The following is an 18,839-nucleotide window of genomic DNA, read 5'->3' on the forward strand; positions in this document are numbered from 1 at the left end:
CATTTACAATTTCCATCTATTCTATTCTATAAATATTTTGATAACAAATGTTTTGAATGCAATGCTTGTAAGCTGCTTTTTATCTAATTGCACCACGGACAAGGCATTTGTGCACATCTTCTTTACCGCTGAAGAAAAACGTGATGTTGAATGTCATGTATTCCTCTCAGGCGTGTCTCTAGTCTCTGCCATGTTGTTGTAGCGTATTATTAAAGTCAATGTCGTGGTAATTATCATATTGCTGCATTTAACATGGTCGACAGCGTTGTTTTCGACATGTTCAGTAGAGAGAGATAAAAAACGACGTGTGGAAGCGCTGGTTAGTAATGTGCATGAAATCAAAGTCCCTAAATTTGTTGCAAGGCTGCGACCTAACGACACGCATTTAAGACCTGCGTTTACTTTAGGAAAATACGCTTTAATATAACTTAACAGTCTCTCCCTGAAATCACCTCTCTGGATATTGCCAGTTCCTAGAGTTAGAATATACAAGTCATGTCTTTAAGGATGCTCTTCCCTGCCCTTGCATCCTGCTGTCTTGTGCCTATATCTATATCTGTTGCTAATTCGGAAAATGTCAGCGACGATTGCGTCCTGATAATCTACAGGGATTATATACTGCAGCTTCTTTCTGCTAAAATACACAGACACAGATTCTGACTGTGTGAGAATCAGCCCTCTGCCGCTGTCATTAGCAGTTACATTTCAAAATCCCGCGCTCGATTGAACACCAGGCGCAGCATAAGTGGACGAGAAGGGCAATTTCCCTTTTTGTTCAAAACACCATGAAGCTTTTTAATTTTTCTGTTGGAAGATATTCCATCTTATATTGTGGTTTCCATATCTTATGTGATGTAAAATTTGGTGATGGCTTTCACTACAAGATTATCTGATATTAAATATGCTTGCCACAAGGACTTGGGGATTACGATTAAAATGTTTACACAAACATTATACATTACTATGACTACTGTGACTCACTCAGGTGGGATTTTATGTGATTTTTGGGGGGTTTATGACGTCAGGGGTCCCTGATGTTGACCTATGGAATGTAATCGTCCCTGTTCCATTTTCCCTTATTTAACTTGTCCGTTCACCATCGCTCTCTCTATCTGACAGAGCACGAGGCGAGAAGAAGTAGTGAAGCAGACAAAAAATACATCCCTGTGAAAGACAGGTCTGGATAAATAAAGAAGAGGTATAGTCTGTCCTACCCAGGAGGAAGGACTACAGGGAGAGGAGGGAGTTTTTACCCCCCTCTACCTTTATACATCTGTCAGATTTTGAGAGGACGATGAACGGGGGAGAAATAACGGTAAAAATGCTGAAAAGTTGGGGTGAGCTGTGAGGGCTCAGGGAGGGGAGATGGGGGTCGGATGGGTAACATTGAAGCAGACAGGGAGAGGTCAATTTGTTAGTCATGTATGTGTAGATGTATGCCGAGTGCCGTCTCATTGGCTATTATTCTGTTAAAACCAAATATATATATATATATATATATATATATATATATATATATATATATATATATATACATATAATCATAAGGAATTAAATATGTATTTATATATATAGAGTAATTCTTTTAGAAGAGCATGACAGCTTAGTTTTTAAAAATTAAGCTCCCACAAAAAATTCTGTTTTCACCAGATGATGGTGTCTGGAATCCACTTGTTCTGGCATTAAGTCATGTTTCTATATTCTAAAATGCATAAGGCTCTCAGCAAACGGTGTGTACTGGATACTTTGGAACTGGAATTTAGTTATCGGAGGTAGATCCAATTTATGAAGTAAATAAAATACCAGCGAAAGAATTTAGACAATTTGTTTAAAGTTTTCAGAAAGGTCAGGTCAAATAATGTTTTTTAAAACACAATTCACAATCGCATAGCAGCGTTTAGTATAGACGTGTGTGTATTGGAAGATCCACCACAGCATACAAAACAATAAAAGGTCTATGGCTGCAATGAGAGGTAAAACACACTTACTCAAACCCAAACAAACATTTGCAATTCATGCAACAATCTGCCCAAAGTCGTTGCGTAATACACGTGACACAATTTTGCCAAAATCACTAAGCTGTGTTCGCGCTTAGCAGCGGACCACCGTAATAGAATGCAGTTTGCTGCAGCAGAATGCCGGATTATCGGTGGACAGAGACAGAGGTGTTAAGTCGCACGCAAAAACACAGACCTGGAATGAGATTAATTTTTACAACAAATGCAACGCAGTCTGAGGTCTATCCCAGGTTAGTTCTTCTGTAGCATTCAGCAGAAAGTTAAAGATGTACCCCTGGCAACATGTAAGTATGCCAGGCATTCGATTTTTCTGCGTAGATTTTTCTGAATGTCACTTACTTGCACCTGTAGCCTTTATGAAGATATTTTTTTTAGTATACACTTGTGATTCTGAACACTGTCGAACAGCCGCTGGATTTCTATCTTTCATAATGTGGATGTTTTTTCCAAAAGTTTGGGGGTGAAGCCTGTTTGTTCCAGGTAAAGACATCGTATGAGGATGCCACAATGTGACTTCTTCCTTAAGCATAGAAATAGTACTATGGCCGTGCTAATGGCTTGCATTAACATATTCCTGTAGGACTGTGTTTTTAATGTTGGTGGTTGCTAAATTACCATGTGGAGTAGTGTTTCGACTCTTGTTGCCGTCCTGTTGAGTGTGTGTTTATCTGGTGAAATGGCACTTAGTACGGTACAAAAAACTGTGGAGCGTTTCCATTTCCCAGGCAAACCACTCTCCATTACACACTCAACGTAAGAAGCGTGATTCATTAGTTTTACTTAAAATTCACCTTTCCAAAATGATAGCACTTAAACACCAGTTAAACATGAGTGATCAATTACCGTGACATTTTGCTTATACCTGCCAATATTGTACTAAACTTTCTTGTTGACTTTTCTGTACACTTTTCAACCGCTTTTATGTTAGATGACAGAACAATTCACTGAACAAGTAGTCAGTGTATCATTAAGTGCTATATTAGGAAATCAGTATATTTTTGTGAATAATTAAATTGAAGTGCACACGTTTTTTATCGTGTTCTATTATGACCCTTTCAAGTCTGCATGGTCAGATCTGCATGGTCCACTTTGGAATGCAGAATGCAACCCTCTGCTATGTAGTGAAACATAGCTGCATGTGTGGAATTTTAGTTTAATCTAATATAATTTACTGGTCAGATACGAGCTTCAGCCAGAGAATCACATGAAACAACACGACGAGCAGGTGCTGCGTAGACTGCGTAGATCTTTGCAATTCCAATTCAATATCTACCCCACCTACCACCCTGTTCAGGTATGTGTGTGTGTGTGTGTGTGTGTGTGTGACACATTTGTATGTGCAAGGAATAAATCCGCACACCGTTAGAATATGACATTCATCCCTTAACCATAAGACCAAAATAAAAAAAGCAAACCTGAATCCCTGTGATAAAAAAAAGCCTATTGTAGAGAAAACCACACAGCACATTTCTTATCTTGCCAGGCTTATGAGGACCTATCGCACACATAAAGATGTGAACAACACACTTACAGAAACGCGCGGTCCACAGTCGTTGGCGTGGACTTGCAGCGTCAGCTTTTCCCTGCCTTGACTCATGTCTTCCCCTCGATAGTGAGCCCTAAAAACAAGGAGAGGAAATAGAGTGGGAGAGGAGATAATGAAATAAACACCCTGCCTGGCAACGCTTCAAAGAGAGAGGGAGAGCTTGATCTGCTCTGCTTCAGCCATAGAGGGAAGACATGTTACATAAAGAAAAAGATTTGGAGATATCAGCAACTACCTCCTCCACCGTAGCACACAAACATGAATAGATTCACAGAATAGAGTTAATGAAGTTGGACTTAACAGGATGATATTGCTTTTTATAAATTGTTTTGAATCACACAGCGTGGTTACATGGATTCGAATAACTGGCTTAGTCGGACTGAAATCGAATTATCCGTTTCATGTAAACACCTTTGTCCGACTATGTCCGGCGGTCCGACTACGATCCGACTAACACCCCTGGATAACTCGATCCGATCCAGTTGATAGTTCGACTATTGCGGCACGAAACGGTGAATCGGATAAGGAACTGGACTTTGCGTCTTTGCGCATGCTTGAGATCCTGACGGCGTCTTCTCTCCGTTATCAAATCAGCCGATAGCGCCATTCGCATTCGCTGTACTCCTATTAACATCATGCAAAAATAGTAGCGGGATGTAGCTTAACACTGGCCTCCCAATGTGGTCTGATCAACATTTGCATAGACTCAGATACACACACACACACACACACACACACACACAAAATCCAAAGACGCTGTGCATAAATAAGTGTCCTTTATTTAGAGAGATTTTCAGAATGTCTTCCTGATGGATTGTTCCATCATCAGTGCACACGACTTCATCCATGCACATACACAGGAGCAGACGCTGTTAAATATATGGTCCTGCGTGCAAGCATACACACAAGCTCACACACAATGTGCCCTTTTCACTCCATGTTCTCTTTAATTGAAACATTTCTGTTGACATGCACAATGAATTTAGCTTTGGCTGTGTTTTTTTTTTTTGTCCCTCATCCCGCAGCCACGATTACCTTAATAGCATTATTGCTTTGTGTGACATATTGTCTTTTTTAATGAATGTTCCTTCCACGCGGCACACTCGCTGCTCTAACATTGAGTTTTAGAACTTTAAAAACCTCTTTAAACGCCTCTACTTTCCATTCAGACGACGTGGCTTTTCATATAAATTGGCGTATGGTAATTTTTTTAATATTTAGTCCCAGAAAGAATTCCAGATCGGGTTTACATCAGGGAAATCCAAGCAATGATGCACAGCTGTCCCATTTTGGCAGGAATTGATTATTGCACAATCATGAGCTATACTTTAGTCTGTGTTGGTTTCTTTGTTTGTGAAAGTATTTCCTGGGTCAGTAATTTCATATCGTTAATCATTGTACAACTATATTTAGCCTTGCAAACATTGTTAAAAAAAAACAATGTGTCAACTGAGCTTTAACTTCGAGGCGCTTAAGCATTTACTCCCCCATTTAGATTCAGCTTTTCAAACCTCATGTAACACAATTCACAGACGAATACTTAGAGGGGAACTAGGTTTCCCTCCAAGTATTCTGTCTGCCTCCTTCGCTCTTTTACTTTCACCTCCTCTCCATTCCAGGCATTAGTGATAGTACAAAACAGAAAAAGCTGGTGTGAGCTGATCAGTTGACTGGGATACGCTGCTCATCACCCTCTTCCTCAGTCTCCGTTTCACAATGAAACCCCAAATTCCCACCAGACCCACCGCAATATTACAAGGCCTTTTTTCCAAATCCTTATTAGACCCCCCCCCTCACGCACTCACACACACATGCTCAGACCCACATTTGCACGGATGAATACATGTGTACACACGGCGGTGTGTTCGTCACACAAAGGGATTTTGATTTTATCTGCATGTGTCACACCAGATTCTGTCCAAGCCCTCCACAGATGGTGACATTTAGTCCCCCCCCCCCCCCCCCCCCCTCCCTCCCCCACCACAAAAACAAGGTTTAGGGTATGAAGAGTATGTGTTCTGTGTTTTGTAGGGTCACGTCTGACACACGCTTCTCCATCTGTGTATCTACATTCTGCTAAGATCCTCTACCAGCGAAAGAGCACTAATAAGGAAGACGAAGCATGAAGCATGTTGGCTGTCTGTCTTGTCAAATTAGTCACTGTATACATCTCATTTTGGCTTTTAAAGAGTACACTAAATGATCATAGCAATTGTTAAGTGAAGTGAATCAATGCTGTTTATTAAGTCAAGGCATCGTTTTAGTTGAGCATCCACACGGGTCTAACTCTAACACGTATAACTCTGAGATATGCACACCCAGATTACTGTGCTGTAGAAGCCTCAAAATGTTGCAAGTGAACTATTTATTTTTGTTTTCTATAAAATATCACCCTCTGAGGAAAGAAATCACTAACTCAAACTGTCCATCACTCAATGCTTCACCATGGTTTTCAGCAATGTGGTTACATTTGATATCCCCTTCATCTCTTTGCTTGTCCTCATCTCCAACAATCATTAAGTCACTCGTCTCTACTTAATAGCTCCCCATTATCAATGCAACACGGCCTAAAACTCATGTTTGGATCATATTGAATAATCTGAATTGGTTTTAGCAGCTATGAGTCCATCTGATAATGAGATTCAATGTTTTCCCAATGGGGTTATTGAAAGATATTTTTCCTCCAGATACTGTATATATATATATATATATGTGGCCTTTGGTAAATGAGGTGTGATTTACTTGCAGCAGTGCGAGATGACATGTCAACGAACATTTACCAAAGTGTTTCATTCCTAATGGCATTTTCATTTATCCTGTGTTGATTTAGTACGGGTAACGACACAAACTGCACGTTATATAATGCAGAGCTGATATGGCAGTTGCCGCTGCGTTGTATAATCTCCCAGAAAATATCTCAGTGATCGTGTAGCTACCGCAGCGCTGCTCCTTTCTGTGCCGTTTAATCAGTGCTCACATTCATAGCGTACACTGTGGCTGCTTCGATCTCGATGCTGATTGCAGATTTTTGGGATCTTATACGGATGGAAATTTCATTCACTTATGATTTCACTAATCATGAGAAGTCATCATAAAAAAAGACATATCTTCTCTCTCACATCCTACACTGTATACGAAGGCCACATACTCAAAGGCTTTTGCATTGCATTCTTCAGTTCCTACAAATCTATTGGCTCTTCTCAAAATCACTTCATCCATCTTCACTCACGTTACGCCGTTTCAGTTCCTTGCATCGAAGAGCACAAGCAATTGCTGGGAAAAGAAAGCTCCTTGGTACAAAAAATGAGAACTTTTGAGAAAACAGACCATAATAAAATGTCGTAATCCACTCGTAAGTCGGGCTACCTTTTACCTTCCCCTTCCCTTCTGTTTGCAGTCCACCGACATGAACTATTTCCGACCTCATCGTCATTCGCGCCTCTATGTGGGAACACAGGCCGATGAAAGGATTTCCTTTTCCTCGTACACTCACAGTTGTTAGAAGTGCCCCCACGTGGAGCCGTGTGTTGGTTGGCTACCTTGTTCTGAAGTTTCGACGAACGCACGTCTCCAGGGGACCACGTCTAAAACACTAATACAAATATTCCCCTTTCAGCTAACAAGCCAACGATGAATTCATTCAAATGTGTGCTCAAATGCCTGCACAGTGAGCTTAACAGAGGGCAGCATCATGCAACTGTTTCAATGATCAAATATGTAAAAGGAGGGGGCCGTATATTTTTCATGATGAATCAACAAACATCTAAACTGTGTTGGCATTGTATTCTGTGATTTTAGGCATCTTTTAATTCGCTCCTCATTGCGTTTTAATATTGCATAATTTGATCGTCACACACTTGTCTGGTCTGCGCCTTGTTCTTCCATCGGGACACATGAATGTATGACTATGTGTGTTTGTTGTTGTGTAGCGTATCCCATAACCAGAGGACAAAATTGTGGTTTTGCTCTGAAAGAGAGGGGCTTTGTACTAGCGTCTCTTTTCACAGCATGAGATCCTCTCAGCTTGTTTGCCAAGTTAAAAGCGCCGGCTTAATGGCGCTAGGGCCTGAGCTTTGATAAAAGGACAAAGAAAATTACTATTAAATGTCAATTGGGTACAATTAGCGGAACAACATTGGTTCTTGATACTGTTTCAAGGCCAACAGATCTTATTAAGATGAAAGACGAGGCTGAATATCAATGTAGATGTGGGTAAATAAAGTTTGACTTTGAGGAAAGCTAAAGTTTCCAAGTGGGGTGAAACAAAAGATGAGACGGGCCAGAGATGAGGATGTTCATGTTCATGACTTGTTAATCAGTAGTAGAAAGAAACTCTGGTGTCCGGATGAAGTCTTGAATTTTTGATTAAACGGACTCACTCCATCGGATGTGGCCTGTGTGCCTGTGTGTGAAACTGACATTGTCCACTTGTTCATGGTTTAATGTGTGTGTTTGTGTCTACACAAGGACCACGCGTTGATCTTCGCCGAAGGCCACGAAGGAGAAAAACACACTTGACACTACCATTCTCTACCACACTGCACTTAGAGATGCCCAATAGGAAACACAGAGTAGTGTGGATGAGGAAAGGATTCGGGAAAAAGGAGATACACAAGAGGAGACAAGAATGTTTACTGGGAGATAGTTGTGGTCCAGTTCTTTAATTGGTATTCATGGACAGTGTCCATTCTTGAATAAAGAATACTCTTTGTAAAGGGCCGCCTTATACATTTATATTTGATGCAAATTCTCTTTGCCACTGGCATTTTATTTAGACAAAATGACCATTGGGTCTGCATCGGTCAACCAGACAGCCGGTGCACTAGTATCCCTAAAAGTATGTATAAAAACATCTATTATTTTAGTTATAATTGACATAAAGGGATGCGATGAGGAAGACAGGATCCTTTTTCCATGATGGACTTATTTAAGTTATTTAAGCACCGCTTACAAGTGGTACGATTCCATTGATTCCAACAGTTGGTTGTTGGAGCAGTACAGGGACTGAATTAAGTTATATTAAGTTACTTACAATACTGAACGTTCAAATGAAATAAAACCACCAATAAAAGTAAAAGAAATTGCAACACATCAGTGAGAGTCGTGTGACTAGAAACAGCGGTCAGGTGGTTTATGTTGGGTTTGCACTGCCCACTCTGCGTCTTACAGGGAAACCTGGTAATGCACTCTCATGATTTTACAATGGAAATTTGGTTGAAATAAGGTCTTATTTGAGGTGAAACTTTCGCCGCCGTGGCTTTAGTTTGGAACCGTAGTGTTTCGCCACTATTCTCTTTCAGTTTTACAGTTATGACAAAAATGAGATGAGTCATATTGTCACTTCACTGCATTAAAGAATGAAGATGGCGCCTTGAGCAAAGAGCGACAGGGAGTGAGGAATATACATATTTTGCTATCCTCGGTGATAACATTAATGTCAAGGTGGAAGGAAGACATCAGAGCTAATGAATATTTATGGTCGCCCACAGTAAAGTGCTGTTTTAGAGTGAAGTGGGACAGAATGGCCTCATGGAGACAGCACTTTAGGGCCTTCTCTTGCACAGACTGCGGGTCTATGAATATTCATTGTTCATTGTCCCAAAAACAATTTGCTTAACGCTTCTGACTTCTTCTCATCCGTAAAATATGCGTGAGGTTTTACCTATGCATGGGCTGCCCTATAATTTTATTTATCTTCACTTTTGATATGTGTCTGACTCTGTAAGCTTCTTTTCTTTGCAGAATTAAAATAAAAATGAACCCAAAAGCCTTTCTGTTCCGGCTTTTTGAATATATTGCATCAGAGTCCCTGGATTTAACAGTTCAGTGACACGTTGTTAGCAGGAAATGTGTCATTGGTTGCGCTGGAGCCTTTATGCGGTGTTATATCATTACATATTTGTTTGAAAGAATCGGAGCGTGATCAAATGGCATAGTCTATAACCCCGTAGTACGCCAGTCAGCATGATGTCCTCAAGCATTTTTTTTTACCACACGGTACATTAGCCTTCCCAACTGCGCCGTGCATTTGTCAAATTGTCACATCAGCCAGAGACAATGCTGCATAAAAACCCTTTATGTCTTGTGAAAAATGTGCAGGTGAGAATCCAAACAGGAGCAGGGAGGTGGAGAAAAAAAGACTTTTTAAGGAAACGACACAGTTGCTATGGTTATTGTGTCACACCTCTACCAGCCGGATCCACAGCAAACACTGCCTGATGAAAGGGAAAGTAACTACAAAGCCTTCATGTAGTGTGGTCTAATGCACTGTATTTTCAGCATGTTGGTGAGCACATCTACTTTGTGCATGTTATATTCTATTAGGTTTGCATTACAGTAATAATTTACTCTGAGCAGTAACACGGTTATAAAACTAATACTATTAACACCATGCCACCTAGGCCAATGCATTAGCAGAAAAGAAAATGCTCTTGATAAAAGCGATAACCACCAGATGTGAATGTACGCATGGTCCTGGAACTGGTCTCCATAGAACAGAGCTCTCGGACAAGGTGATGACATCATCCCCGATGAACTGTGCTCTGCTACTGTCAGATAAAGCGGTGACAATCACATACATACATTCTGCCCCCGTTATCAATGCTCATGGTGGAAAAAACTGTTCAAACAACCAGATGATTTGTAATGACCTAAGTGGGCTTCCGAGATAAGATGCTCGCCCCTCATATAATGACAGTTAGAATTGGATATGTGTCGTCTAGATATTATTGTCATAGAACCAACAGCATATGCAGCACTGAGACGGCCCTCTCCCCATTGATATGGCGATCTGTAATCATACACGTAAAACATTTTTGTATTGTATTTTATAATGCTTAAGCCTACTTTTGCAATTATTTTGGTGAAAGTAACTCAGTCGTTTAACTGGTATTGCATTACAGACAAAGTAAAATAGCTTTATTATTTCAGAGGCGAAAAAGGAGAAAGTCACCTTTAAAATCTCCTTCAACAATCCTACATATCACCCTTTCAAGCTTCAACTTTTTTGTGACCGCATCGCAGCCAATTCTGCATCACTGTGCTCCTTTAACACAAGAGACCTTCCCGTGACCTCAAGGTAACACGCTGAATGTCTGCAAAAAAACATCTCTGGTCGTCGTAAAATAAATGCAGTGCTGCTGAATTGTCCTTGAGCACGTTACTCGCCGCGTTGTAAATCACTGCGAGTTAGCATCAGCGGAATGCCTAAGATCTTAAAGAGACAGATTATTTTTCATGCTGTATAATAAGTATTTTCACAATTACAATAACTGTATAATTGGAATAACACCCTCTCCTCCACACCCTTGCACGCTCTGTAACCCCCCATCCTCCGTCTGCCATTCGTGTGCTTTTAGCTCCGGTTAGCAGCACCCTCCTTTCAGCCCAAGTGCCTCTTACTGTCCGATCCCTGTGGGGTCACCTCTTGACGGGCTGAGGGATAAGCGCAGTTCCCAGCCTCTTAGCCCCGTAGACTGTGGGTCCGACGCCGGGTAGCCTCGCGACTTACATAAATCCCGTGAAGTACATGCTTCTGCTGGCCTCAGTGAAGCTGATTGCTTGCTTAAAGGCCCACACGTGCTGCGACTGCGTCACGCGTTAAGTAGGATATGGTATTTTCCATCCAGGTACACGTGGCTTCTGCGTTACTATGAGGAGGGGGCCGTTGGTGATCGTAACGGACATATGATATTTTGTGGAACCTGATCATTTAATCTCCACCAAAGTAATGTTAGTTTCATCAGTTTATAGCAGCTTTAACTGGCTAACTAGTGGGTAGACCAATTTTGAAAGGTAACCATGGTAATACTGGTCTTAAATGCAGTTATTTGTATTGCAAAACATGTACTAGTTAATGTGAGTTTGGACAGGAGGAGTGGTGTCCACTTTACTGCAAATCTTAGTTTATGTGCAGTTAGTTTTATTGCAACTTACGTAAAATGGGTGCATCTTTCTTTCTTTCCTTCATAACAAATCACAGTCCCCCAGTAACCCAATTGTTTCGGGACTTAAAGCTCCTCGTTTTGTGGTTGCGTGCATTGATTTTTTCAGATTTGCTAAATACTGTATTCCTTATATCACAGCTTTAAGTGGTTTTCTCCTGATGAGAAATGATTTACTTTAGAAAGAAAGTTGTTTATGCCATAAGGTTTTTGGGTTGAGTGGTGTGAACATTTCCCATCTCCCACTCAAACTACATTTATGCAGAACTACTCGAAACTCTCGAGTGATGGAGCAGACACTCGGGGCAAAGCAAAATGTTGTGTGTATTGAAAAAGTTTCAAGGCAAATAATAAAACACTGTGTATGCTGTATAGTTTTTTTTTTCTTTTTTGTCATCAATGTGTGTGTATTGTGTGGGATAAAATCAGACTGCTGGAGGACGCTTACTGTGTTGGTGATGGTAATAGTTTGCCAGAGCCTTGGGGGAGCTGCTCAGCAGGCGTCGGTTTGTGTGTGTGTGTGTGTGTGTGTGTGTGTGTGTGTGCGCGTGTGTGTATGTGCTCATTTGTCAGTGTTTGTGTTCAAGTATCAGCAGGAAGGGTAGATTAGGCCCCACAGTGCATGTCTCAAAAGCCAAGTCATCAACCCCTTTTAATCCAGCCCAGCGGGGATGTGTTTCTTTTTCTGGCAGTGTGTGTTTTTGAAGAAGAACCTAGGTTATTCTCTCGGGCAAGGCACCGATCTGTCCATAGACATCCCCAACCGGACATGCTCCTTTGGCCTGGACTCCCGACAGTTATATAGAAAATTCTGCTTTTGTACACGTGAGGTCGGTTTTGTCAAGTGTTGTTTTATATATGTGTCTAACCTACCGTCTCGTCTCTCCCCCCCCCCCCTCCTCTCTTCTCTCGTCCCCTCCAGGACGAATGTCATAGGATGAACACTGCTGGTGGGGTGTGTCTGTCTGTGCTGTCCTCTCTCCTGGCCTTGGCCGGGGCTCTGGCTGCCTGGTCTGCCCTCGCTCTGGCTCCCCTCTCTGCTCTGGCGGAATCCGCTCATGGGGCTGCCCACGGCGCGCCCGACACCGGGGTGAAGGGGTCCCCCTCGCCCGCCGCCCAGCAATGCTCCAGTCTTGTCGCTGGGGTGCTCTATGGGTCTTTCTCCCTAAGGGAGCTGTTTCCCTCCAGGGCTGCGGGCTGCTCGTGGTCCCTGGAAAATCCCGATCCCACCAAGTACTCCCTCTACCTCCGCTTCACCCGCCAGCCTGTCATCTGCCGGACGCACTCCCCCATGCTCCTCTCTCTTGACCACCACCTGGCCAATCAGAGCTGTCCCCTTCACTTACACGAGGCGGCTCCAAAGGACCAGGAAGTCATTGACTTGTGTGGCAGCCAATCCAACTCAGAGGCGCCGTACTCCTTCCTACAGTTTGATAAGAACTTTGTTCAGATATGTTTAACGAGACACCCGGCAGAGGATGCACTTCAGGTGTCTAAGGATCTGCTGGAGCTGAGACTGGTAGAGGTGTTACTCATCAACAACGAGAACTCCAGCCAGTTTACCTGCGGCGTGCTCTGCCGGTGGTTCGAGGAGTGTTTACGCACGGGCCACAATGGAGACCGGGGGCTTTCTGATGCAGATGGTTGTGCGATGACCCAGACAGGATGTATCTGTCCGAACCACAACATCATGGCACCACCTATTCCGTTGCTCCCGGAGACGCCCCACAGCCCCAGCAATGGTTCGTTTCTCCCCGATGACTGCTGCGTCACCGAGCAGCATTCCAACGATGCAATCGCCATAGCGCCCAGAGATGTTAGACAAGGTAGGATTATTGTAAACACAAGCACGCTTCTTTTTTTAGGAGCGTTTCGTGTCCCAAGCATTCCTAAAATTACAAAAGGTAAAAAATGGATTCACTCAAATATCACAATTTAATTTTTTCTTTCATTCTAATCTTTTAATGACAAAAAAAAAACCTATGAAAAAACATTCGTTGATCTTTGGGTTGTCGATGAAACATGCCATATATTTGGTTTGACAACATCTCAACACAACACAGAAACAAAATTAGTGTTTTTTGGTGGCAAAAAATACTCGTATATAATTTGTGACTGATGAACATGATTTATAAGGACTCCTCGGACTAAACACACGCTTATTGTAAGACATTTTTTCATTGTCAATTTTCCAAAGTAAAAGTCTTGAAATTATTTAATTATTAATTATTATTATTATTAATTTTTTTCTCCTGGCCTTGTGTAAAAACATTTTTTTTTTATTTATTTTTTTAAAATTAGAATAAATTAAAATATCTAGTCGCAAATCTTTTGGAATCACAATATTAAAAATCTTAAAACATATCAAATTGGCACCCCAAGTGATATCACCGTAAGATAAAGAAGTGTGTATTTTCCTAGCCCTGAAAAACAAAAAAAAGCCTACATAAATAATTATTGACTTGCTTACCCAGCTCGTAGGGCAAGAAAAGTTTCCCTTGTTATTCTGGCTTTTGATACCAGCTCAGGGCGGTCCCATGACTATGCCTGAATTTATTATTTGAATCTTCATTGTTGGCGTGTAATTAAAAAACGAGCGAAGTTCAAAGGAGCCCTTTAAACCTTCCATCAAAAGATTTGTAAATGGCTCCTTCTGATCTATATTTTAGCGATTCCCCATGTGTCCAAGAGGTGTGGCTCGTGGCTCCTCGCTTACTATGCTGCACATGTGCTTGTGTGCGGAACCATCTGTTGACAGTGTGAGGACAAGATGCAATTTGACACCCATGTGCACGCACACCCACACATAAATGGACATCCTCGGTCATTCACACATCGATGAATTTAACACAAAGGAGACAATCCCATCGCACACATAATACATGGGGATATGTATGGCTGTCTGCGTCTCTGCTAAAGCGCTCGTATCCGTTTTAGTTCATCACTGCCTGCAGAGTAATTCCTTCAACGTAATTCTTAATATAGAAGTTAACGTATTTACAGCATTTAGTAATATGTAGTTTGCCTTATAAATACATGCAATTACATAATAATTTTCCTCTGGGTGTATCACAGGCATGTTTTCACAGTGAAAAGCACTAATTAGCACCCAGTTATTCTTATGCCTTTTACAAGACTCTGGCACACATACGTGGAGAGCTCTAGGGAGTCCTACCTTGCTGATGGGAAGGTTATCGTTCTCTGGATTCCATCAGCGGGGAGGATTTCATCATCTAAATGACTCAGAGGGATAACGTGAGGGACAGAGGAAGAGACTCTGCCCAAGAGGACCGATGCAGAAAAACAAACGGGGGGGGGGGGGGGTGACACTTAAAATAAGCCAGTTGCCAGCTATCTCGGAGCCGCGTTGGCTTTCCTGCGTCTCGCCTCAAAGGCACCGATGTTGCGTACATGTTCGTTAGCAGCTGGTCACTCTATAATCCCTCACCACTCATAGACACAACTGCACCGGCCAGAGAGCCCATGATGAGGACCGGACCAAGTGTGGGCAAGCCTTCGCGTGTAGAATGCTTTTTCTTCCAAACAATTCCCCAATGTCCTAATTACCCTGAAATAGCAGAATAGCTGTAGACCTGACATCGCATTGTCAGAGTGAGAGCCAGAACGCTCCCTCCATCCTCTTCCTGTCCTGTTTTTCTAGCAAGAAAAAGATAAATACTACGTACGATGCTCTGTCCCACCATCACCCCGTTTCTGAATCCTTTTCTGTTCTCTTTTAACTCTGCGCCTCTTCTTGCAGTCCTTTATTTTCAATGCAGACAAACACTTTACTCTTCTACTTCCAGAGAAAAAGCACACTTCCATGTGCAGACTCGTTGAGATGCATTTGCCCCCAATTTTAGCACGATTAAACTTCTCAGAGTCAGATAAAGCACGACAGAAACTGTCAGTTGCTGGCCAAAGCAAACACCACATGCATCATACTGTATATTGAATGTTTCTAGAGTTGATACATGACAAAGCTGTGACAAAAGATAAAGCACATAAGCTTGACTTTTCAAAATAAAGGCTTCACCAAACAATCTGAAAAAGCCAACGCAGCATAGATTCATTTTATTCATCATCACCTCAGTCGGTAGCATGGGAGCTTGCTGTTGTGTGTGTGTGTGTCTGTGAATGGATGAATGAGAGGCAAATTATAAAGAGCTTTGGAGGAAAGCACTATATCTTCCTATTGTTATTCTGTCAGGGATTACAATAGTCGGTTATACCGACTGACCTTCACTAAGCGCGTTGTGTAATGCCTTTAACGACAAAAAACTCAGCAGTTCTGACTGCCTGAAGCACAGTTTTCTAGTTATTGTTGAGAATACTGCATGTTTATTATGAGTATGACAGGTGCAATCACTGAATTACAGTTTGTCTTGCAATAGCTCACATTGTTTGAACTTCTTTTACACATCTTAATTAAAAAAGAGAATGGACTGTGACGTTATATTGTCAATGTACCTTACAGTTTAAAGGTGCTGTCTGTCCATCAAATCTATAACTACATCACTCTCTGGCACCGAGAAAACCACAGTTAAATAAATACAGTTTCGTTACCATATAAATTGGCTATTAAGGGAAAATAAATGATGCCATTAAAAATAAGTTAGCTATAACCTCCCTACTTATTTACTCACTGAATATATATACTTCTACTTTGATTTTGCAAATGAAGGCGCCGCATACATCTGTCTTTACGACGACATTCAATTACCCTCAAGAGCAAAACTCAGTGGACAAGCTGCCGATATCACTCCATATTGCATACGAGGCGATACATACATAGATCAATACGAACACGCTGCACATTCATTCACTTGAGTCACAGGCCCAATTTCTTCACATTTCACATTTTTTCAAACTCCCTTGCTCATGATGCAATTCCCAGAAACCAAATATTATCCAGCACAGTCTCAGCGTTAAAAGCTCCTGAGACATTATGTGACTGACTGCTGGGTCTACTAGAAAGAAAGAGGGGGGAAAAAAAATCCAGATATTGTTCTGTCAATCAACAGCGGCTCCCTTCGACACCCCCCATCACAGACACACTTAATACCTGACATCTAACGTGTAAGACGGCAACACCGCTGCTGTGTATCACCTTCCCGTTTTCACTAATTGTCTTCTCCTCAGCATGGTAACATTTTCATTGTGTCGAGCTCTGTGCCGCGGGTCCATACCTCCTAGAAGCTTTCAGCGGCTCTATGAGGGTTGAAAGGCAGTCTGCATAGCAGGAAACGGATAGCATTTGCTACGGCCTCACAGAGGTTACATCCCTACGAACCAGAGAGGGAGAACAGTGTGTAACCAAAGCAACAAGCGTATGAATGCTTCAGAACGACCTATTACAACAGCTTCAGATGGACAAATACTCACCGCCTGAAATACATTTCAGAAGGTCACAAAAACATGTAACGGTTGCTTTTATAGAGGTAATTTACAACTGCAGTTGACACTATGGAGGGAGGAAGAAGGATCAAATATTTGCATTTGATCATCCTTGATCCACCCATCTGCATGTGTGATCCTATTTGTGTTGACATAAGTGTGTCGCTGAGCGCGCGTGTGTGTGTGTGTGTGTGTGTGTGTAAGCGTGCGGCATCCACAACGCTGCTCGCACAGCGGTGAACATGTCACCATGATGAATGTTGGATGCTTCACAGCACTCTTTTTCTCAGGGATTGTGATCCACAGGGCAGAAGGATTTAGAGCTCCAGTGAGGACCTCCTTATTGTGTCACTTCCACTGCTCCAACAGTGGCTTAACTAGTGGTGTACGTCAGATTTACCTCAATGTGTAACTATAGGTTTATGTATGCCATCGGATGGGCAACCACTCTAGAGATATACAGATATATAGATGTGATGTTGGGCCAGGTGATAGCTTTATATGTGGTGGTAACAGTGACACCGCGTTCTCCTCCGTCTGGCCGTTGTCTCATCCATTATCTTGTACTAGTCACCACGCTGTCCTTAAAATGAATTACACACACACATTAAATCGTGCCTGGAACTGGAGGCCGTAACTTGCGCACCACACACGCATTATTTAAATAACACTTTTTAAAGCTACCTCTTGCTAGCTTGAGACAGCGACTCTGGCTTTAACGAATGGACAGACGACCACGGGGCGAAATAAGAAAACGTTAGAGCCGAAGCCCACCACACCACCGCGCAGCCCTGTTACGAAGTGCTTTCAAGGATCATTATCCTGCTATCACTGGGGACTCTCATTACCACACAGATTTTGTGGATTCTTTTTTTCGTTATGTGAAATATAGGGAGGAACAGAGACACAGGAGGGGGCCAGAGAGAGAGAGAGAGAGAAAGAGAGGGAGGGAGGACCGGGATTTGGCTGATGCTGTTGGGACCTTATCTCCCTCGCATTGAGCCAGAGCCAGTGGTCCGTCACTAACAAACACTCACACACACACACACACATGCAGCTCATCCCTTCCTCATGGAATACTATTTCCTTCCCTGGTAATTAGAGCAGAGAGACTCATGTGTGTGTGTGTGTTTTCTTGTGTGTGTCTTTAGCACACCGTACTGGCGTACAGCTCATTCAGGTGTTTTGATAACCCCAAATGCCCCCAACGCACACAACACACACACACAAGGGGAAACATACACGACTACCACTCTCTCGATGACAAAGAATAATTGCATGCGGTGTAGCTGTGATATTTTTTTTTCCTGGAATGAATGAAGTAAAACGTGTGGATGTGGAGACTATCTGCTCAGGGTGTCTCTTAACAGGATTAGTATTCTGTGCTTATAGGCTATAGCTCGCTGTGTCTCCCCGAGAGCACTGAGCCCCTTTATGCTCCAGAAAAGCCCTTACACACACACACACACACACACACTCACGGACATACACTCCTTGCCATTTATATCCTTTCCTTTTTTCACAGCGGTTATCTGCAGATCAGATTGTTATACAGTACACAGCTCAGAGGAAACACTGCTGAGGCCGACTTCCTGTTGGTGTTATTACAAATGTCATCAATCTGAATAAAGGAAAAGTTAGTCTGTACCTAAATAGACTTTTTCATATTTTTACATCTCGCAACAGCACCTCATCAGTAAGTATTTTTTTTAGATTCTGAATGCATTAAATTCAATTTAATATGTTTTAAGTATTGTTACTTGACCACTACATTATACGTTATAACATATGTGATAAATATATAACAATATATAACTATATATATATATATATATATATATATATATATATATATATATATATATATACACACATGGTTGAGATATATATATATATATATATATATATATATATATATATATCTCAACCATGTGG

General features: G+C 41.8%; 1 protein-coding gene across 39 annotated transcripts in view; it reads left to right on the forward strand.

Annotated features, from left to right (window-relative positions):
• Window positions 1-18,839, forward strand: part of adgrb2 (adhesion G protein-coupled receptor B2) — a 158,320-nt gene that overhangs the window by 36,253 nt on the left and 103,228 nt on the right. For all 39 annotated transcript variants that reach the window (XR_013450928.1, XM_078081120.1, XM_078081134.1 and 36 more), the window contains exon 2: window positions 12,430-13,333. Coding sequence is in view for 38 of the 39 variants with exons in the window: in XM_078081120.1 (XP_077937246.1) it covers window positions 12,445-13,333 (889 nt within the window). In the remaining variant the exon portion in view is untranslated. The remainder of the gene's footprint in view (window positions 1-12,429; window positions 13,334-18,839) is intronic.

This window comes from Gasterosteus aculeatus, chromosome 10 (assembly GCF_964276395.1).
Source record: "Gasterosteus aculeatus chromosome 10, fGasAcu3.hap1.1, whole genome shotgun sequence".
NCBI lineage: Eukaryota > Metazoa > Chordata > Actinopteri > Perciformes > Gasterosteidae > Gasterosteus > Gasterosteus aculeatus.